This window comes from Lipotes vexillifer, unplaced genomic scaffold, assembly GCF_000442215.2.
Source record: "Lipotes vexillifer unplaced genomic scaffold, Lipotes_vexillifer_v1.1 scaffold22, whole genome shotgun sequence".
Classification (NCBI taxonomy): domain Eukaryota; kingdom Metazoa; phylum Chordata; class Mammalia; order Artiodactyla; family Lipotidae; genus Lipotes; species Lipotes vexillifer.
In genome coordinates this window covers 3,505,063-3,528,776 of record NW_006779050.1, presented here as the reverse complement: position 1 = coordinate 3,528,776, position 23,714 = coordinate 3,505,063, and the positions used below count along the sequence as shown (strand labels likewise).

Here is a 23,714-nt window from a genome sequence, read left to right as displayed (position 1 = left end):
ATCCAAAAGGTAATTAAGTTAGCTCAGGGAGAAAATGTTTCCAAAGCACCTGAGGTATGCTCTTTTTAAAGGAGCTGGATATAAAATCACCCTTAAGACTAGTTAATTGGACAGGGTAGGAATCTTCCTTTGGGAAGCCATTTATTCATTCCAAGAACCAATTCTTGTAGAATCATATCTATCACAAATCCCTGCTGATTTCTAGAAAATGTTTTTAAAACGTTCATCTTCTATTTTAGCTTCGCAATTACTATATTCTAAGACCTATAACCACTTCAATTTATGCTTCAGGTAACCCAATGAAAGAAGAAAATGAAAGGCATTAAGAAAAGTCTTACAGAAGAATATCTTTACTTGGACTTTTCTCACCAAAAAGAAGGGTGCATCTTTCCTCTTCATACATCTATAACTTTATTTTTGTTATCATACTGTGACTGCAAAATCTTTAAAGTTTGCTTAGTCCTCACTGGAGAAAGCACAGGCATTTCACTACTTAAAAATATACTGTCTGAGGATGTTGAAATACAGATTATTTCAAGGCAAGAGCTTCCACCAATAGTCCAGAGTTGCTGCTTACCTGCAGTAGTAGAAAGACCAGACAATTTCTGTAGAGCAGGACTTGCTGTTGTTCTGAGACACATAATCCAGAAATCATTTGAAGCAGACCCCTCAAAGAAGGAAATTTTGGAACTTCTGGGTTTTAAGAAGACTTGCTTGAAAGCCTGTGCTGAAGTAAGTATAATGTCTCTTTTCTGTTATTTAAAGCCATAAGTGACAACACATTCACTTGAATATTTATTTGAACTTTCTGTTGGAAAATAAAATTTAATTTACTTAAAAAAAACTACAGTAACCAATGAAAGAGTTAAAATAACCCTTCACGTATACCGATATTTCAGCACAGTATTGGAAGATAAGAATTTAAGATTTAATTTATGAGGTTTAGAGACATTATTTTTAGGGAAACATTTCTCTTTTTTTTTCTTTACCTTTTAATTACGTTGAGGATTTTTAAAGGGGATTTTACATATGAACAGGAGCTCAAAGTAGCAGTGTTTCGGAAACTGAGCTTTTTTAGGGGGAGTGTACTTTAAAGGCTTTGGGAAGTGAGGATTTATTCGGTTAGTGGACACAGGAGCATAGCATATATCCCAGATACAGGAATGCTGAACCTCCATTGTTTAATGTTATCACTTCTGAAGCACTGTAATGTCTCTTGATAGAGCATAAAAGCCTAGCCCAGAGATGGTTTAGCTCAAGACTTAAATTCTCTAAACCAGTCTTATTTCCCAATAGAAAGTTGTCTTTCTTCAAGCTATGTTGAAAGTAAAGAATCTTTTTATTTCTTGTTTTGTTTTGCAGGTTAGTCAGTGGACCAGGCTATGCGAACTTACCATCCCTTTAGCTATTGAGAATTTTCTCAAAGAATCTTCTGACCAGCCCCCAGCTATCCCTGCCGAAATACTAGAGCTTGAGAAGAAGCTTAGTGAGCCCGTTAGGGTACATAATGATGACAAACTCCGGCGGCAGAAGCTGAAGCAGCAGAAGGCTGCTGGGGTTAGGCCTTCCCTTTCTAAGGAAGAAACGAAGAGCAAGGTCCATAGACAGGAAACATCTGAAGAGGTGGACTCTTCATCGGCGAGCCTGGAACTGAGAGTGGCATTTTCAAAGCTCACAGTACCTGAGGAACCAGCTCCTGCCAACAGGGAGCCTGCTCACGTCAGAAAAGCGAAAGCTTCTGACCTTCCAACTCTGGACCATGTGTTTGTAGAAGGCCTGTACTTCACTTTGGCAGATATTGTGCTCTTGCCCTGTATCCATCATTTTTTGGTAAGGTTTATCGGGAGTGGATACATTGCTGTATGTTTCAGTCTATAAACTGCCCAGGTTTGAGTCCCTATTTCATTTCTTAATACCATTATGCTTCTGGGCAAGTTATTAATATCTGTCTCCATTTTCTTATATATAAAATAGAGATGATAATAGTGCCTTCAGTACATGTTAGTAATTATTATGACTTTTAGTTTTGAGTTGCTAAAACATTAGCATTTGTTATGATTATTAATTTTAAAATGCTGTGGTGATCACCTTCTAATACTAGAGGTTCCAGTATTAAAATACTAAAGACTCTTGTCAGCTATATTTTATAATTATGTAGTCTCTTCAGATGCTAATTTCATTATGTTAGATATTTTTAAATCAGAAATATTTTACCCTCATCTCTGTTATGTTACATAGCTGGCAGTACTATTCAATGCTGTGGGAGATTATATATGGAAAGTTTCCTTTTTCAGGTGTTCAGGTACACATATATGTATATATGTGTATGTGTGTGTATGTGTGTGTACATATATATACATATTTATATACATACATATATAAATGTATGTATGTATGTTATTTTTTTTCTGTCTGTGGAGGGAAAAAGGACAAGGTAAAAGTAGTATCAGAGTGAACACGGGAAGCTAGAGCTCTCTGCAGCTTTCCAATTGGTTTTCCAGAACTGCATTTTTCTCACTTTGAAGCATTTCACCATTTCCCTTACTAAGGAATCAGATATCAGATTTCATTTTGATTATATATCACCAACACTTCAGGCATCTCTACTGACAGATGAGATTTCTAACGAAAATCTATATATTTGGGGACCAGGCTTCACTAGTAAGTTAGGTGGCATTAATCAATTGGCATTTTCTTAAAGAACATTTTTCTTTAAAATGTAAACGAAACAAGATTAGAAATCAAAATAACTTCAGAATCAAAGGATGTGAGAACAAGAGATCTAGGGTTTAGATGTTGATTATTATTGTAAACGTCATGTGTATTCATATTGTCCATGGGGCTGGGTGGGGAGAAAAAAGTAGATTTTTTCTTTTTCGTAGTCAAACGATTTCTAAATTCTCTTGTCCCTGACTCCCCCCAGTCCCCCACCTCTGCTGTTATTACCGACTTCAATCATTAGAGCAGTCATTTGGTGCATATTAGGAAATACTGTTGGTATTCATGGCTTCTTGGTCTCCTTGGATAACTATTTGTTCCTAATTTCATATAAATCGAATCAAAGCGGCACAACCATTAATTCATTCATTTGAGAAATTTATTGAAAGCCTACTGTATATGTCATGCCCTGTTGTATGCACTAGGAATACAGTGATGAACAAGACAGAAATGGTCCCAGCCCTTATGGAGTTAATATTCTAGTCGAAGTAGAAGAATAGGGAAGATAGAAATGAACACGTAGACAAATAAATAATACATATTTAAATAATGGTAAGTGCTACAAAGAAAATCAAACAAGGTGACAGAGAAGACTTGATTATTTGCTTTCAAAGGCAACAAAACATAAAAATTGGATTCACCTGCATAAAGGTTATTTTTAGATCATTATCCAGACATCTATCTTCAGCTAAATAGCATTTAATTTTAGCTTAATTTAAATACTGTTTACCTGATGAGGATCAATTGAGGTGGAGGTGTTCCTGATTGAGAGGATTTTTTTCCCACTTTAATCAGGTGGGACATCAGCCTGACCACTGCTGAGTAAATCCACCTAATATTGATACAACTAAGGAACTCTGTTTTCATCTCAGTTTAAAATAGCAGAAAACTTTTTTATTACATGTATTCTATGATTAAATTCTTCTGTTTTGACATTATGTAAACAAATTCTCTAAATATTTTCCTTTGTTTGTTTGTATTTTTCCTAGATCATCACATTTTCTTTCAGGAGTTAATCTTTCTTTGCCAAAGCTTTGATGTTATTTCTGTTGTATTTATTTTCCTCTTGTAAGTCATCTTGGGTTATGAAGCAGCCATTTTAGTTCAGACGGTGGCTATGAAGCTGAGCTTTTATACTTGTATTAACACACATTGAGGTGATGGAGTAGTGGTCCAAATGATCAGAACTAAGATCAAGTTCATGATCAGGAATGAAGTTCAAGTTACTAGGTTTGGATCAGAAACATGGAGTTGAATCTAGGGCCAAAGTATTTAGCCACAGGAATAAGATCAAGAATATGAAAGAGCAGTCAGTTTTGCTAATTCAAGGTTTGGTATACCAGAGGTCAAAATTAGGAGAGTTAGGGAAAATACCCAGTTTTGCTAAACAGAATAAAGCCAAATATGCAAAACAACAGCAGGGAGAGAGGCTGAGGTGTTACATCTAAACCTCTGCTCCAAGCTTCTCTTCCTCTTCATAAGATGTTAGTTTGCAAAGTTAACCACTGATAGCCCAACATTTCTTGCTGGAAGGTGCCTGATAAAATCCTCTCCTCTGGAAAGTTTCAGGAATGGATTAAAAAAGAATAAATTAAAATGCATCTTATGATTCCCCCCTCCCTTTACTTGCTAGAACCTTCTAGTACACAGAATAGGAAGCAGATGGGAGAAATAACAATGAATAACCATACTAAGGCAAAATCTTGCTTCTCTCTGATACCAGAAAATTTTATAGTTATTTTTAAGTTACTGCTACTAAACAGGTACACTTTGATAGAACTATTTAAAAGATTATTTTACTCCTGGAAGACAGAGAAGTTGACATTTTATGAAATATTTTTGTAACTTGAACATTTATGATTTAACTTAATACATTTTAACTTCTAATGCTTTGAATTTAGTTTTTTAAAGGTATGACGCATTTATTACTAAAGTAAAATCATTGTAGAAATTGATTTTTGAGCAAAAATACCTATGTTAATTACCTCTTCCACTGTTCCCATTGGCATAAAATTGAGAATAAAATGGTAATCTCACTACTGGCTGGCATATTGCAAAAATTATGGATGTTGTAGTTAATTTATATTTTCCATCCCCTGTCCTATTCCTTAGGTCCTTAAGAATTTTCAGTTTTAACTCACCAGTTCTAGATGGTAAGAAAAGACCCCGAACTGGGATTATATTTCCATTTAGACAGGTTTACTATTTTTTATACTACTTACCCTGCTCACCTAAACATTTGTTGGTTATGATGTGTTTTTGAAAGGGTAGACATGACTGAGGAAATGACATAAAAGAATTACAAAATATTTTATATAATAAGTGATTGGAAAGTAATGCAGAGGAGGAGATCTTTTGGATAGGTGTAATATCTTGCTTCTCTTTTTATTCATACAAGTTTTTCTGCCTCTTACTATAATTAAATACAAAGCCACTAGGATTTCAGTTTGTGGTCTTGATAGCAATTTTTTACCAATATTTTGAGAATAAATTATTTTCTTGTCCTTAAGTAACTCTGGTATTTATAATGTTTTGATCTTATCAGCCAGGTAACATCTTTTAAAAATCATTTCTTAGGAACAAATTTAATTTTCATTTCACACATTTAACATTAGCCTCATCCTTAAATTATCTTCTCAAGTGTAATTAATGAATGTGGTGCTGTACCTCCTGAGCTGTCTGGATATTAGCAGAGCAGCCTGGCATATTGATTAAATGAGATGACCTGTCATGCAGAGTAAAACTCCTCATATTTTTTAAACATGAATTATTGTTTAATCACAACTTATTTTCAAAAGGAGGGAAAGATGTCATATGCGTCTAACAAGTAAGAATAAATCACTACCAAGGGGAGTAAAGGAAAGGTGAGGAAATGAGAAATTTCTTATTTGATTAATTTATCATGGCTTAAAGCTCAGTTCCCATAGCACATAATCTGTTTCCAGGCAATTAAGTATTTTGTTGAGAATTAGAAACTTTTTGGCTCCCAGAGTACCATTTAGACAGTATTTTTCAAACTTTTTTACTTTTCACAGTAAATAATGCATTTTACAAGGTGACTGAGCATACAAATACAAATATACATCTTTATATTATATATATGAATATAGATATATAAACAGAAAATAACCCACCTTACTACATGCTAGGTACTCTGATATTTTCTATTTAATTTCATTTAAAACAAAAATTTTTTTTAATTGATTTTTAAATCTCCTAATGGGTTGTAAGCAGCAGTTTGAAAAACACTAGGGGATTATTCTTTGAGGTCAATAAATGGTTTCTTGATCATTTGTTCATTCACTCAGTATTTTTTGCAAGGCAGTGTTTTAAGTGCTTGTAGTGTACAAAGAGAATTAGACATAAACAATATTCTTATAATCAATTCTTATTTAACCTTAAAGTCCAGTTAAAATAGACTATATATATTTCTGAAACTTTTCATTAATTTTCGTCCTTTCTGGCTCCTGTTTTGGCACTGATTATTGCTAGATACATTTGTAGAGATTTTCTGTGACTTGACCTTTTCATTTTATCTGTTCATAAGTCATAATCTGTTTGTAACATTATAACTGTTTCTATGGAAACAACACTCAGTGTCTCACAAAGAAGCAAGAACATTCTAATTTTTAAAGAAATTGAAGTTTGGTGGTGGAGAGAAAGCATCTGACCAAGAGAAAATAAACATATTAATTTACATCAGGGGTAATGGTTTCAAATGCTTCTAATTTGAATAAATAAAAGCCTTACTTTAAATGCTGCATCATAATAAACAGAAACAAACTACTGATAAATGCAACTACATGGATGAATCTCAAAATCATATTGCTAAGTGAAAAAAGACACATTTTGTGATTCCATTTAAATATATGAAATTTTAGAAAAGGCAGAGTTATTCACATGAAAAACAGATCATTGATTGCCTACAACTGACTGTGGAGCAGAGACTGATTGCAAATGTTCACAAGGGAACTTTTTGGTGTGACATTGAGCGTAAGGGTACTGGATTATGGTTGTGCAACTGTATAAATTTACTAAAACTCATTCTTTAAATGTGTGAGTTTTATGGTATGTAAAGTTACCTCAATCAGCTCTTATAACAAACAAAAATTATATAATAATGTGTTTTGTTCTTTGTAATTGCCTAGGTAATTATCTACAAGAAACTTTCTGAAAAGCTGGTAGAATTTCCACTGCTGGCTGCCTGGTACCAGAGAATTCAGGAAGTGCCAAGAGTAAAAACAACAGCTTCTCAGTGTGGGATCCAATTTCTCAATTTACCAGAATTACAGACCACCTCAAATGAACAGCAACCAAGCTTAGATGAGGTCCCATGTGTAGAGGAGCAAAATGATCCTTCATTTATAGGAGGACCAAGACCCACCATGACTAAGTTAATGGTAATTAAATTGTTTTTATTAAAATTTTGTTTGAAAGATTCCATGTGATAAAGTTGCTGAGCATTTTACCCCAACTTGTATAACATTTTTGTTTTAACATTTTATAAATTTTATTTATATCTCTCTTGACCAATTAATATTTCTGCTAGTCTTTGGATTTAAATGAAATATAGTAAATTGAAGATTTTTAATATTATGTGTCTTTGGAGCCAAACAAGTCAGAATATATATTATATTTTTAAGAGTATTTTTCTCAGAATTTTTTGTTTTTATATTCGAGTCATATCACACCTGTTCGAGTTTATTGTTTTAACCTGACGTTTTTCTGTTGCAAGGAACTGGTTTCTCAGTTTCTTAATTTTGAGGTGATGACTTGAATTAAAGAAATATGAAGATGATTATCTCAATATATTTTCCAAGGTTTTGTCTAAATTTAAGATTTTTGAATTCTTTGAATTCTGTTTTTACTTTATTCTTTGATTTTATGACTTTTTATGTAATAAGAGCACATGATTTATTTTTCTCTCTTTGCAGCATAATTTGTTTCTAATAGTACTAAGTGTAAAAGTTTTCACCAATAGGCTTTCTTTTCTCTATCATTCAAAACAATCTGTGAAAATGTTTTGCTTTTAACTTAGACTGTTTGAAGATTTATTCGAATAGAAAATTCATGAAGTAATTTGAGCTAGTCATCTGAGTTGTATTGGAAAGAAAATCATTATATTTTTTAACTTGGGTTAGGAATATTTGAGTTCTATAGTTAACAGAAAGTTTGCTGATTTAGAAAAGCAGATTTTAGTAGTGACACCAGCCCCTTATCTCTTCAACTACGCTTTGTTAGCCTAGTGATGAAACAATGAAACAGATGGTACAGTTGATTATAGAAGATATCAAAGCAGCTCCAAAGTTTGATGTGTCTTGATCAGATGGTTATATTGCTCAGTGATCTCTTGTTTACCTCCTGAGTGTTTTTAAAAAAATAATTGTCAGGAGAGTACTTTTGTATTAAAATACTAATTTTAAAAATTTCAACAAACCAAAAATCTATACTTTTATTTTAATTCATATATATGCAGTCTTGAAAAAAAGATTGGTAATTCAAACTTTTCTACCTGTGCTTTTCCAGCAATAAAATGACATTAGGAAAGACATTTGCATTTGATACATTTTAAAATATTTATAAAAAAGAGACAGGTGACTAGAATTTAAATTCACAAAGAAGTTAATAAACAATTGTACAGTAGAAACTAACACAACATTGTAAAACAACTATACCCCAATTTAAAAAATAAAATACATATGGACAATAAAAAAATTATCAAAATAGGCCCTTTTGTAATAATATAAAAAATATAAAGGAATCCTGAATTTTTAATTTACAGGGGATGTGTTAGTTCAGGTCCTCCAGAAGCAAACTCCAGGGTGGGGTTAGATGGGCAAGAGGTATACTGAGGGAAACATCTGTGAGGGAAAGTGGGGAGGGGGCCAGAGGAGGCTGCGGGAGCCTTCAGAACATGGTGGAGTTTTGATCCCTGTGCGTGAAAATGGGAAAGGAAGGAAGGTTGGGTCAGAAAAGTCAGACTTCAGTGCAGTTCTAAGAAAGTTTTGTCAAGCTAGTGGGGAATCCTTGAGCCTGAGTCATCTGTCAGAGAGTTCCATATTTCTCAAAAATGGTCTGCCACTCAGTCTCTGGGCCCGAGACTCTCAGTCATTGGCTTGGGAACAGTCCATGGGAAGGCTATACTAGAGACCAGGTGACTTGGGTTCTAGTCCCAGCTTTGTAGTCAAGCTAACGTTATTACCTTCAGTAAGTCACTTAACCATAGGGTCTCAATTTCTCCTTTTATAAATTAGGAGAGTGTAGTGCACACTCTGTACGAGTTGTTTCTGATTTTAAATTTTATGATGGTATAAAAGTTGACTAGGACATCACATCTGCAATTTTATAAGAACGGAATGTTCAAATCTAAAAAGTTATCATTTCAATTTTCATGTAATTCTAACTTGATAGTGTATACTGGATATAATACATTTTCTTTCTTTTTTTTCTTTTTCACTTTTCCAACCTTGTTAAAGAAGTTCACCATAGTAACATTTTCCTTTTTAATAGAGCATTGTTTTTGCTACTTACGAGTTTCTCTATTGTCATATATTTGAAAGACAATATTATATCAAATTAACATTCTATGAATGTATTAATTTTTTTTATACTGTAACATTTCATTTCTGTATAGTCAGGTATTTTTTGTTGTTGTTGTTTTGTGTTGTTGCTTTTTTTCTTTTTCTTTTTCGCCAGCTGCAATGAGGACACATGAAATTGGCCCTAAGCAGCAGATGTAAAGTAGGAAAGTTTTTCTTAGGAACGCTCACATCTCGCCTTTTTTTCCTTCTGTTTTCTTATGCACAGTCTTGCCTCCAAAATCTCCCTTATTCTATAGAGGTTTTAAATTTATTTATCCAGTCAAAAAATGTATATGTGTCTGCTAAACACCAGACATTGTTCTGAATGTTGGATGTATGAAGAACAAATTGGACTGCCTTCATGGAGCTTACATTCTGGTGGGGCAGGTAAATAAAGAAAAAACACAAATAAATGTATAGCACATTAGGTATTGATAAATGCTATAAAAAATAATGTGGGATGAGGGGGGTGCAGATGATTGAGGTCAGGGTCACTTTTTAGATAAGGTGGTCAGGAAGGCTTATCTGACTAGGTGAAGACATTGAGCAAATGACCTGAATGAACATTTGACGATTTGGATGAAGTGTTCTAAGAGGATCCAGCTAGTAAGAAGACCCTGAGCAAATCTACAGAGACAGAAAGTGGATCAGTAGCTGCCTAGAGCAGGGAGCTTTGGGGAGAGAATGGAGAGTGTCTGCTAATGGGTATGGGACATCTTTTTGAGATGATGAAAATGTTCTCAAGTTAGATAGATAGTGGTGATACACAACTGTGAGTATTTTAAAAACCATTGTATTGTATGCTGTAAAGGGACAGATTTTTATGGCATAGAAATTATATCAATATAGTTGTATTTTATGGAAGCCTCTAAGTTAGGAATAAGTGTGATGAAATGAGGAATAGCAGGAAGTTCAATATGGCTAGACTAAGGGAGATAGGAGAGAGATAGATGATGTCAGAGAGATGTGTTTATCTTTCTGGGGGAGGTAAGTACTCTAGACCTCTATACTTGTAGCTATAGCTGTACCCCAACAAAAGAATCTTTGTACTATTTCCTTTGGCACTGAAATTCAGCTAGTTTTCATAATGGAAAGTAATCTCACAAACTAATGGATACAAAGGAGTTAATGATAGATTCTCAGGGATTTTTCTTTTGAATAGGATATTCCTGCAGATAAAAAAAATTCTAGAACCATGGATATCTATCCTGTAGGCTGTGGACGCAGAATGTGATTGAAAAGGTTCTGGGAATCCATGTGTATGCCATGCCACTATCTGTAGATCAAATAAATAAATGTATAACTTTTAATATGAGGAAGGAACCTGAGAATTGTTTTATATATGGAAGAGGGATGATCATTTTTTAAAATGGTGGGAAAAAAAATGTTGGGAACCATTTGGTTAAAACAAAGGGATCCTTTTCTAGAGACTTTGTAGGTACTTGTAAAAGACTAGTATGGATGATATTTTGGGATGAGTGTTAAAGTAGGGACTTTTTGGTTCTGTGAATATAGCTCCTAGGCTGTGGCAATTTTTGTATAATCCAAGACAGAACTTGATGGACATATGCAGAGTCAGTTTTGATTATGTGGATTGTTTTTGACAAAACTTTTATTCTCAGGTGACTTTTCTCTTTGACACGCAATATTTCTAAGTAGCTTATTACTTCTGTGTCACTTCAGGTAATCATTTAAATAGGAAATTTAATAATAATTTAATAGGAAAGTAACCGTGCTGTTAAGAAACTCAACATATATTTCTTATGTAACTAAATAGTTTGAGGAATACTTGATGATTATTAAAATCTGTGTCCCTCCTTGCCAGTATAGAAAATAGAAATTTGGTCTTCTAGAACATAACAGGATTTTATTAATTTATTAATTTGGAAAGGGCCTATCTCCTTTTCTAGGAAAAAGGCATTGAAGTGATGTTTTCTCCCCACCCTTGCCCTACTTGGACCCTTGATTGGGATACTCTTCCTGCAGCAGTGAGCCCAAAGGAAGGTAAGGGTTGTTTTTTTTTTTTAATCTTTTTTTTTAATATAAATTTATTTATTTTATTTTTGGCTGCGTTGGGTCTTTGTTGGTGCGTGCGGGCTTTCTCTAGTTGCGGTGAGCAGGGGCTCCTCTTCGTTGTGGTGCACAGGCTTCTCATCGCAGTGGCTTCCCTTATTGTGAAGCACGGGCTCTAGGCGCACAGGCTTCAGTAGTTGTGACTCACAGGCTCTAGAGCACAGGCTCAGTAGTTCTGGTGCACGGGCTTAGTTGTTCCACGGCATGTGGAATCTTCCCAGACCAGGGATTGACCCCATGTCCCCTGCATTGGCAGGCGGATTCTTAACCACTGCACCACCAGAGAAGTCCCTTGAGTTTTTTTTAATATCATGTCTGAGCAGGGCTCGAACCCGTGTCCCCTGCATTGGCAGGCGGATTCCTAACCACTGTGCCACCAGGGGAGCCCCTTTTTTTTAATCTTTAAATTTTACTCATAATCTGGATACCCTCTTCAGATCCGTCTTCTAGTTCTCTAGTTCTCTCTTTGTCTATATCTAATATTCTGATCATACTATCCACTGAGTTTTCATTTTATTTTTATTACAAAATTTTACAGATACACATTGCTCTGATTTAATATTTCTCATATTTTCCTACACTGCTTCATCTGTTCCTTTTTTTTCTTTGCTGAAGTATTTTGAAGCCTATCCCAGATAACACGTCATACTATAGTATACACATCTAAAAAATATTGACATCTTAAATAATCACGTCATTATCACGCTTTATAAGAATCAGCAAAAATTCCTTCATCATCTGATAACCAGTTCATAATCATTTCCAATTGTTTAAAATATTGTTTGAAAAAATATTTTGATAGTTAGAGTTTTAGTTAAATAATATTTTTATTGCTAAAAACTATATTTGGTTTGTTTTGATAATAAACTTTTCCTTGTTCATGTTTGTTTCCTCTTTTTATAATTGTTTAACCATAGTGATTTTATATTCTGTATTTTAACATAGTGATTTTATATTCTGTATTTATTTCTAATAGCTGATGTCCATAGAGGTCTAATTCTGCTGTTTGTTGTTTCTGTTGACTTCACTGCCGGTGTCTCATATCCCTATTAGTTCTGTAATTTTAGATTATAAATTGATTTTTTTGGTTATTTAAATCTTGGAATCTTGTGGGGCCTGGGATAGGAATGAATTCCCATGGAAAGGATTTATGTTTGTTTATGCCAGACATCTTAAAGTATTTAGCTTAAGGCAATAGATCTTAACATATTATTTTTTCAGGTTGAGATTCCTTCAGCCTTTTCTGTCTGGAACTGAGGTTTAAACAGAAAAGTTAACTTTTTTCACCTTCCTTTGCTGTTGGGTAGAACTCTTTTTTTTTTTAATGCATTTTTTCATAATGAATATAGCTTTTCAAGGTTTCTGCTTTCATGTAGTGATATTAGTTTCAACTCTCCACCATGCTAGGGATCAAGGACTAGCCTATCTTCTTTGTCTTGCTGTTAAAGCCTAGATCTCTATTGTCAGCAAATACCCTCCAGGGAGCTATAGTGTCAGTTCAAGATTATTACACTACTTTTTAGTTCCTTTCCCCCTTTTTAAGGCCCTATGGATTTTCCTTACTCTCAGAAGTCCAGTTAGATATGTAAAGGATGATTGTTGAATTTTAAATGCCATTTTAGGTATTTTTAGGTGAAGAACTTTTTTTAGCTCAATGTTCTGTTTCTTTAACTGTCCATGTATTCTTTAGTTTTATATTAATCCAAATATGTTTTGATTTTTCAAATGCTCTTTGAAATCATTTTTCTTCCTTTTTCATATTCTTCTCTTTTATGATGCTTCCTGATATTGCCTGTATCTTACTAATCAATTCTGTTCTGTCAATCGAGGAAATACTTCAGTATTGTTCCAAAATGGAAGATTATGTTGGATAGTTAAGAACTCTGTTGCAAAGATATTTGTATAAAAATTAAATCTATTTTTGTCTTTTATTAAATATATGAAAAATAGTCACTAATGAATTTGTTAATGTTTTACTTTAAAATTTTTTTGACATTTTACAAAGCTTAAATGTTTGTTTTTATGTGCAATTAGATTTTCTGTACTCTTCAGTTATAATATAGATTCCGAACGGGTTAAACCTATAATTTACTAAATAAAAGTCATATTTTTATTAATATTTATATTAAAAATTAAAACAGCTTTTAAATGCCACATGCTTTGCTTTGACTATAATGTCTACTATGAAGGCAAAATAATATTTTCACTTATTAATGTGAGGACTCAATTACATCTGCTAACAACTCAAAGATGACATTAAGCATTCGTGTCTAGTCATTTTACTGGTTAGAAGTGCATATCTAATGGAGCTCATGGAATATATTACTCATTATATCCCTTTAATTGGATCACCTTGTTTTCATAAATATTATGACAAAGATGGACCTATAACAGCAAAGCTACATGGTGTACTCACATTTCATTTACTGTTTCCTAAACGTACTTATAGTCTTGTTAAACTAAGGTAGAATTGTGGCATTTTAGATGTTCTGTTTTCAGTTCTGGCAGTTTCAATATTGCATAGTCATAGGATCTTTGTGAAATGAAATTATTCACATAGAGCTGCAGAGGTCACTATGAATGTGTTCTCATGATTTGTGCTCTGGTACTGTCTTTTAGGAGAAATTGAATTGTAATAAGGTATTATTGGTACTTGGTTCATTTGGATGTTTCACAGACTGCTTATACTGACTGTATTGAGTTACATCACGATTGTGGTGCATATTATAAGAATCAGCTTCTTTACCATCAAAGACTATATTATATTAATTCTCATGATGGAGTCTAATATATTTCATAAGCCTGTCTAGTCTCTTATCCTCTGTTCTCACCCATTTCTCTCCCTACATCTTACATAACATCCCCTGAACTTTTTGCTGTTCCTTATACAATCTATATTTACTGTCTCCCTGCCTTCACCATTATTTTTCCTCCAGCCTTACATAGTCTTCTTTCTTCTAACCATTCCACTGAAATTAATAATCATCTTTTAAGGATTAACTCAAATGCTGCTTCCTTCATTAAGCCATCTTCATGGATTATGGAGTCAGCCTGCCTGAGTTTGAAACTTGGGCTACTAGCTAGCTAGGTAACCTATGGCCAGATTCTCTACTGAGAATGTCTGAATTCTCTGTTTTCTCAACTGACAATTCTCTGTACCTCAATGTCCTCATCTGTAGAATGGAGATAATAATACTACCTACCTCATGAGATTGTTAGTACATTCAATGAATTAATATATAAAGCAGTACAGTGCCTAACTATAAATAGTAAATGTTAAATAATACTAATATAGTAGTCAGAGTAGTCAGTAGTAGTCAGTCGTCAATCATTTTCTCTCAACGTTCCTTTAGTACTTTCTTATACTTCATTTTGATACTTATAGAATACTTCTGTTATACTAGTTTACATGCATGTTTTCCTTCTCCAATAAACTGTGAGCTCTTTAAATATAGGACTCCTGTGGATAGGTCCTCAATAATTTATTAAATTGAATTGGATTGAGACTATAGATCCTTTGTTTAACTTCCCAAGTTTCTACTTAAACCATGCAATGTTTTTATCTCATATAGATTTAAAAAGCTAAAATAATTGAGATTATTTAGTTTTAAGAAAACAGAATTGAATATTTAATTTACATTATCATTCTTATAGTTGTCATTGTTAATATTATTATTATTATTACATATCTTTAAATGGACTTTTTAGGAGTAAGTTGCAGACATGACTCTTCACTTCTAAATACTTAACTGTCTCCTTTAAGAACAAGAACATTTTCTTATATAGCCGTAGTACAATGATCAAAATAGGATATTTAATTCAGTACATACTATTGTCTACTATTCAGTAGATTGTAGTACATTTAGTTGTCATGTCTCTTTAATTTCCTTTAATGTGAAACAGTTTCTCAGCCTTTCTTTGTCTTTTATACCATGGACTTTTTTGAAGAGTTCAGGCCAGTTTTTTGTAGAGTATTTCTCAATATGGATTTGTCTGATGTTTTCCTCATGATTAGATTAAAGTTACGCATTTTGGGCAGGAACAACACAGAAATGATGTTGTGTCCTTCTCGGTGCCTCATTATCAGGAGGCATATTATGTCTGTTTGGGCCCAGTGATGTTAACTTTAATCATTTGGTTAAGGTGGGGTCTGCCAGGTGTCTCTACTCTAATGTTACTATTTTGCTCTACTGAATTAATAAGTAGTTCATGGGGAGATATTCCAGACTACATAATAACTTGTTTCGTTTCAAACTTTCACTCACCGATTTACATTTGTTTGATGCTTTCTTGCCTGTGATAGTTGCAAAATAGTGATTTTTCAACTCCATCATATTCTATATTTATTAGTTGCCACTCTACTGTAAGAAAGTCTTCTTTCTCTCTTTTTTGTCTTTCTTCCCTTTCTTTCCTTCTTTCTTTCCTTCTTTTCTTTCTTGCTTTCTTTCTTTTCTTTTTCTTTCTTTCTTTCTTTCTTTCTCTCTTTCTTTCTTTCTTCCTTTCTTTTCTTTCCTTCTTTTGACTCATGAATTTTTGTTTTATTAAATAAGTTATAATATATCACTGTCATTATTTATTTCAGTGCTCAAATTGTCCCAGGTTGTAGGTGCCTTCAAGCTGGCTCCTGATCCTTTGGAAATGCCCCAATCATTCTATGATCATGTCCTTAATTTCTGGCATAACAAAATAATTACAGGCTCATTTTGTCATTTCCCTGCCTCAGCCGTAGAATCAACTGTTTCTCCAAGGAGCCCTTGTTTCTTTTAGTAGAGAATAGTATTTAGAAACTACGATTTGGGCACTAGGTATGCTCATTGCTAACAGTATTGCTTCTAGGTTCTCTCGGTAGAGAGATGTATATATAGACAGATTCATTAGGAAATAGCTGTATGTATACATACATCTACATACACACACATACATAATCATACACATCATTATCTACTATATATATGTCTATTATCGACATATATTAAAAATCATGAGTTTATGAGGATACCTCTAATTCCAATCCAATACCACAAGATTCTTCCTAGTTTTTCTGAATTCAGTATCTGTATCTACCTTTTCCAACAGTAAAAATTATAGCACCAAACATCACCTATGTATTTGCTCATTTGTTCAGTCCTAGAATATATGGACAGTAATTTAAGAGTTGCTTTACCCATATCTCTGTGAAAAATACACCTACTAAGTTGAGTTCCAATTTGTTTGCAGTTATTTTCATCTTTGAATTGAGGGTATATGGTCACAGTTCTCATGTAGGTAACTGTGATCAGATGGTTCTACAGAAGATGAACTCTGAAAAGTGAAAAATGAAATGTTTAAGTTAGTATTAGTCATGTCCCCTGATAGAAAATCTTCAACCAACATTTCCCTGCACTGAGAAGATCCAGGCAATTGCATGTTCTCTACTACCCGTTGTCCTCACATACCTGTGATTTCTTACTCTAATGAACTAGGATAAATACTGTGAGCCTGAAGACTCATTTTGTTAAGTCCAGAGACACCTTTTGTTCTTGACCTTTGAATTATTGCCCTCTGAGTATGAAAGAAAGAATGGATATAGTCTTTTGCCTTAAGACCTAGAATAGAGCTGCTCTAAGTCACTCACTCCATCGGTATTTCCCTACGGCCTTTCAGTTCTCCAGTAGTTTTTACGTGGCTGGTTCCTGTATTAGGAGTGGCTCCTAGTCCCGAATAACCACATCAATCATATAGAAGGGAGGAGAGTCAGAAGCATAACCTTATAGAAGAGAAAGGCAATAAGAAGATAGTTGCTTACGTGTTGTTCCAGTTATAATCTCTTCTCTCTTTTTTTTTTAACATCCTTATGGAGTATAATTGCCTTACAATGTTGTGTTAGTTTCTGCTGTATCACAAAGTGAATCAGTTATACATATACGTATGTCCCCATATCCCCTCCCTCTTGCGTCTCCCTCCCACCCTCCCTATCCCACCCCTTCTAGGTGGTCACAAAGCACCGAGCTGACCCCCTGTGCTATGCGGCTGCTTCCCACTAGCTATTTTACGTTTGGTAGTGTATATATGTCCATGTAACTCTTTCACTTCGTCCCAGCTTACCCTTCCCCCTCCCCATGTCCTCAAGTCCATTCTCTACGTCTGCGTCTTTATTCCTGTCCTGCCCCTAGGTTCATCAGAACCACTTCTTTTTCTTTTTTAGATTCCATATATGTGTTAGCATATGGTATTTGTTTTTCTCTTTCTGACTTCACTCTGTATGACAGACTCTAGATCTATCCCCCTCACTAGAAATAACTCGATTTCATTGCTTTTTATGGCTGAGTAATATTCCATTGTATATATGTGCCACATCTTCTTTATCCATTCATCTGTCGATGGGCATTAAGGTTGCTTCCATGACCTGGCTATTGTAAATAGTGCTGCAATGAACATTGTGGTACATGTCTCTTTTTGAATTATGGTTTTCTCAGGGTGTATGCCCAGTAGTGGGATTGCTGGGTCATATGGTAGTGCTATTTTTAGTTTTTTAAGGAACCTCCATACTGTTCTCCATAGTGGCTGTATCAATTTACATTCCCACCAACAGTGCAGGAGGGTTCCCTTTTCTCCACACTCTCTCCAGCATTTATTGTTTGTAGATTTTTTGATGATGGCCATTCTGACCAGTGTGAGGTGATACCTCATTGTAGTTTTGGTTTGCATTTCTCTAATGATTAGTGATGTTGAGCATCCTTTCATGTGTTTGTTGGCAATCTGTATATCTTTTTTGGAGAAATGTCTATTTAGGTCTTCTGCCCATTTTTGGATTGGGTTGTTTGTTTTTTTCATATTAAGCTGCATGAGCTGCTTGTAAATTTTGGAGATGAATCCTTTGTCAGTTCCTTTATTTGCAAATATTTTCTCCCATTCTGAGGGTTGTCTTTTCATCTTGTTTATGGTTTCCTTTGCTGTGCAAAAGCTTTTAAGTTTCATTAGGTCCCATTTGTTTATTTTTGTTTTTATTTCCATTTCCCTAGGAGGTGGGTCAAAAAGGATCTTGCTGTGATTTATGTCATAGAGTGTTCTGCCTATGTTTTCCTCTAAGAGTTTTATGGTGTCCGGCCTTACATTTAGGTCTTTAATCCATTTTGAGTTTATTTTTGTGTATGGTGTTAGGAAGTGTTCTAATTTCATTCTTCTACATGTAGCTGTCCAGTTTTCCCAGCACCACTTATTGAAGAGGCTGTCTTTTCTCTAATGTATATTCTTGCCTCCTTTATCACAGATAAGGTGACCATATGTGTATGGGTTTATCTCTGGGCTTTCTATTCTGTTCCATTGCTCTATATTTCTGTTTTTGTTCCAGTACTATACTGTCTTGATTACTGTAGCTTTGTAGTATAGTCTGAAGTCAGGGAACCTGATTCCTCCACCTCCATTTTTCTTTCTCAGGATTGTTTTATCTTTAGCATTTGTTGTAAAGCTGGTTTGGTGGTGCTGAATTCTCTTAACTTTTTCTTGTCTGTAAAGGTTTTAATTTCTCTGTTAAATCTGAATGAGATCCTTGCTGGGTAATCTTGGTTGTAGGTTTTTCCCTTTCATCACTTTAAATATGTCTTGCCACTCCCTTCCGGCTTGCAGAGTTTCTGCTGAATGATCAGCTGCTAACCTTATGGGGATTCCCTTGTATGTTATTTGTTGCTTTTCCCTTGCTGCTTTTAATACTTTTTCTTTGTATTTAATTTTTGAAAGTTTGATTAATATGTGTCGGCTTGTTTCTCTTTGGATTTATTCTGTATGGGACTCTCTGTGCTTCCTGGACTTGATTGACTATTTCATTTCCCATGTTAGGGAAGTTTTCAACTATAATCTCTTCAAATATTTTCTCAGTCCCTTTCTTTTTCTCTTCTTCTTCTGGGACCCCTATAATTCGATTGTTGGTGTGTTTAATGTTGTCCCAGAGGTCTCTGAGACTGTCCTCAGTTCTTTTCCTTCTTTTTTCTGTATTCTGCTCTGTGGTAGTTATTTCCACTGTTTTATCTTCCAGGTCACTTATCTGTGCTTCTGCCTCAGTTATTCTGCTATTGATTCCTCCTAGAGAATTCTTAATTTCATTTATTGTGTTGTTCATCATTGTTTGTTTGTTCCTTAGTTCTTCTACATCCTTGTTAAACATGTCTTGTATTTTTTCCATTCTATTTCCAAGATTTTGGATCATCTTTACTATCATTACTCTGAATTCTTTTTCAGGTAGACTGCCTATTTCCTCTTCGTTTGTTTGGTCTGGTGGGTTTTTACCTTGCTCCTTCATCAGCTGCGTATTTCTCTGTCTTCTCATTTTGTTTAACTTACTGTCTGGAGTCTCCTTTTTGCAGGCTGCACATTCATAGTTCCCGTTGTTTTTGGTGTCTGCCCCCAGTGGGTAAAGTTGGTTCAGTGGTTTGTGTAGGCTTCCTGTTGGAGGGGACTGGTGCCTGTGTTTTGGTGGGTGGGGCTGGATCTTGTCTTTCTGGTGGGCAGGGCCACATCCCATGGTGTGTTTTGGGGTGTCTGTGACCTTAGTATGATTTTAGGCAGCCTCTCTGCTAATGGGTGGGGTTGTGTTCCTGTCTTGCTAGTTGTTTGGCATGGGGCATCCAGCACTGGAGCTTGGTGGCCATTGGGTGGGGCTGGGTCTTAGCATTGAGTCAGAGATCTCTGGGAGAGCTCTTGCTGATTGATATTAAGTGGGGCCAGGAGGTCTCTGGTGGTCCAGTGTCCTGAACTCGGCTCTCCCACCTCGGAGGCTCAGGCCTGAAACCAGGCCGGAGCACCAAGGCCCTGTCAGCCACATGGCTCTGGATCACTGTGATGATGGAGGTGCTCAGCACCCTGTACCTTGGGAGGGTGCTCCACCCCCTCAATCTCTTTTATTCTTATATTCACAGTTGCACTGTCTTCGAAATATGGCCCCCTTAGGTATACATAAGGCCTTGGTTTTGCTTCTGAGCTACATGAGAGCACTAACTCCTAGGGATACTGATATAAGGGTGGTATCTAAAAACTTTAAACATAACCACTCATTCACCCTTACCCCCTGCCCCCCAGTTTAGAGTATATACTTATCAGCTGAGATAAAAGAAAAATTTAATGGCAGAGTTTTACTAGAAGGAGGTAGTAAGATCTCACCTTTCAAGAGGGTTTTAAACCTAATAGATGTCATTTGCTTGGGACAGGTATGTATGAATTCTTAGAACAAGAATTACAAACTGCTATATTTTAGTTCCTGTTATGTAAGTCACTGATTGAATTTATGGTTCTAAGGGAATGTATCATTTTTCAATCCTAGTGGCAGATTATTGAATTAGTAGTGAGATGTTTCTTTTTATCAACGTTTATATATAGCACTTATAGATGACTGAGGTTTTTAAATTTAAAAGCTTATCCTGATGAGGATCATTTATGTAAATACTCATTTTTTTCCCCCATTTGTTTTCCATAGAGTACTTGGGGTGTAAAAGAATGATTAATCCTTGACATTAGGAAAAAATATAAAATAAGACAGTGATACATGGTATAACTAGTAAAAGTTGGCCTCAGTGCAAAGTCTGCCCTCCCCTGACCTCTTTGTTATATGCTTCTATAATCCAACAGGGTCACCCTTTCTTTTTCCAGCAGAAGTGATGGAAGGGAAGGGTGTGGTCAAGGTCTTTGGAGAGAGTTGTATCCAATGTGGAGAGTGGAAGGACTAAACAGAGCCTTTTCCTCTCAGTGATTCTTAACAACGTTCTTACCAATGCTAAAGGATATGGTAAATAGCATTATTTATTGCTGTTTGTGCCAGAAGACCAGGGATGCTAAAAGTTCACCATAATGAGGAATTGTCTCATCTGTAATATAAGCATTGCTCTTCTCTGGGGAAAATAAAACATAAAAGTTTGTTTTAGGGTCTCTAGTCAGGGTATAAGAATGCTACATTGTCCTAAACCATTGCTTTTCAAACTAGGACATCCATTGGAATCATTTAGATGGCTTGTTAAAACAGATCGATGGGCCCTATCCCAGAGTCTGAGAACAGGTCCTAGAATTTTCGTTTCTAAAAAGTATCAACTAATGCTGCTTCTGCTGCTTTGGGGACCACAGGGTGTGAAGTTTTACTCCAGGTAACTGGTATAGTGCATGCATGGGCTGCTTTGATTGCCACCAAAGTAAGATGAACAAGACCAAAGTTTTCTAATTTTTTTTTTTTTTTACAACCTAAAGAATTATTTTTGGGCCCTTAGCATGGAGTACATCAAATATAAGCATTTGTGCATACCTCTGGACCATTTGGTAACTGTGAAAACTTCTACTTTAAGCCAAATATGCTAGCAAATATAAGTGGGAGTAGGAGTATCTTGATAATGTAAATAAAAGTAACTGTCTCTTTCAAGAAATTTTTTTTCCTGCAATACTGGTCCTAGATTCTTACGATGAGACTCAAAATTAGCATATTTGTTTTCCTACTTTAAAAAATTTTTTCTCCAGTGAGACAATGTAAGGATATAGTCTCCAGCACTTTTTTATTTATATTGAATAACTTTAGACTATAAGCCTGTTACATTTTGAACTTTTTGGCCCTTAAAATACTAAAAGCACACCAAGAGAATGAGATCAAAGGTTTTTTGGGGGTTTTTTTCACCCCACTTTTCTGGAGAAGAAATTCTCTAACATAAATGTTTTTCATTTCTCTAAGTTAAACTTAGCTGTGAAATTCAAAACCTGACCATATTTGACTCAGAACTCTACAAATTTGTAACTGTTTTCTCTCCTTTCAAGAGTGAGGTTCTCAACAAGAATTTTGGTGCTTTACCAAAAGTAATACAATCTTGTATTTAAACTGCATTTTAATCTGAAGCTAAAAGCCTCTAAAACATAGTATGTATAACTATAGTCAGAATTTATGTTAAATGTTTTAAAATATAACAAAGTTGCAAAGAACAAGTTTGCTGTTTGCTTAGTGGTGCTCTTTTGATTTAGTGCCAAACACGAATACATATAGATGTAGAGACTGAGATAGAGATAGAGAGATATATCACATATGTATTATATTATTATATATTATGTATACAAATGATATAAAGCAGACCATGTGTTAAATTCAGCTCCTTTTCCTGTAGAAATTTAGAGTCAGCTAAAGTAATAGTAGAAGGAATTGAAACTGGCAGAGAGATGTATAAATTTTTACTAGGCAAATTCTTCCAATTATTATAGCATTAGACACTCCTTATAAAAAAATGGTGGTCTTTTATAAACTACTAATTAATTGTACTTGGTAATCAAGAGAGGTTATACTGATGGTAGGAATATTTTTATGTAAGTTTGAATGAGTAACCATTAGGTGAATGTTTTAATTAAATAGAATTAATGTACTGTGTTGTAATCTTTATTTGAAAGGAAGGTAATATAAAGAGGTAGAGAACTAGTGAAAAGTTATCTTTATTTTTCAGTGTTACTTTCTTCATGTGGAATTTTAAAAGGTTTAAAGTTTCTTCATGTGAAATGTTAAAAGTTTAAATAAGAAAAAGAGAACTATGTAAAATACACACTTTTGTTATGCAGTTGACCTTTGAAAAACGCAACGGTAGGGGTGCCAATCCTTCCTCAGTTGAAAATCCCTGTATAACTTTTAGTCAGCCCTTGGTATACAAGGGTCCTCTCATATTTGCGGTTTTGCATCCACAGATTCAAGCAACTGTAGATTGAGTTAATACTATTGTATTACTGTGAAAAAAATCCACCTATAAGTGGGCTTGTGCAGTTCAAATCACAGGTCAACTGTAAATGTGTAATAATAATTCTTTGATTTTTGTTTATTTAAGCCTTTTTAATTTAAACCTTTAAAAAAATGATATACCTGTTAAAATTTCACATGAAGTAGCACTTTAAATAATTTAATCAAATTCTCCTCAAATTTATCTGTAGGTTCAATGTAAGTTTTATCAAAATCCCAACAAGATTTCTAGTAGATATAGACAAGCTTATTCTAAGTTTTATATGGAAAAAAAGAATTTAGAAAAAAAAATGGTAGAGAGAATCATTCTATTCAATGTTAAGACTTCCTGTATAGCTATGGTAATTGGAGAGGTAGACATCATATAGATCAATAGAACAGAACAGAGAACCTTAAAAAAGGCATAAAAGCAACTCAGTTGTAAGGAGAGTCTCTTCAACAAATGTTGCTGGATCAATTGGACATCCATAGGCAAAGAAAATAAATATCAAAATGCATCCCTTATGTAAAAGTTAACTCAAAAAGGATCATAAATTTAAATGTAAAATTTTAAACTATAAAACTTTAGAAGAAAATGTGGAAAAATATAAAAAAACTTTGGGAACTGGGAGTAGAAACAGAATTCT

General features: G+C 34.5%; 1 protein-coding gene across 2 annotated transcripts in view; it reads left to right on the top strand.

Moving 5' to 3' along the window:
* GSTCD (glutathione S-transferase C-terminal domain containing) overlaps window positions 1–23,714 on the top strand; it is a 133,547-nt gene that overhangs the window by 6,463 nt on the left and 103,370 nt on the right. The window contains exons 2-5 of one of the 2 annotated variants that reach the window (XM_007452160.1): window positions 292–732; window positions 1,363–1,830; window positions 6,867–7,118; window positions 11,210–11,303. In XM_007452160.1, the coding sequence (XP_007452222.1) occupies window positions 313–732; window positions 1,363–1,830; window positions 6,867–7,118; window positions 11,210–11,303 (1,234 nt within the window). In that variant the 5' untranslated portion in view covers window positions 292–312. Of the gene's footprint in view, window positions 1–291; window positions 733–1,360; window positions 1,831–6,866; window positions 7,119–11,209; window positions 11,304–23,714 lie in introns of those variants that run through there. The other variant, XM_007452161.1, reaches the window with a different exon arrangement.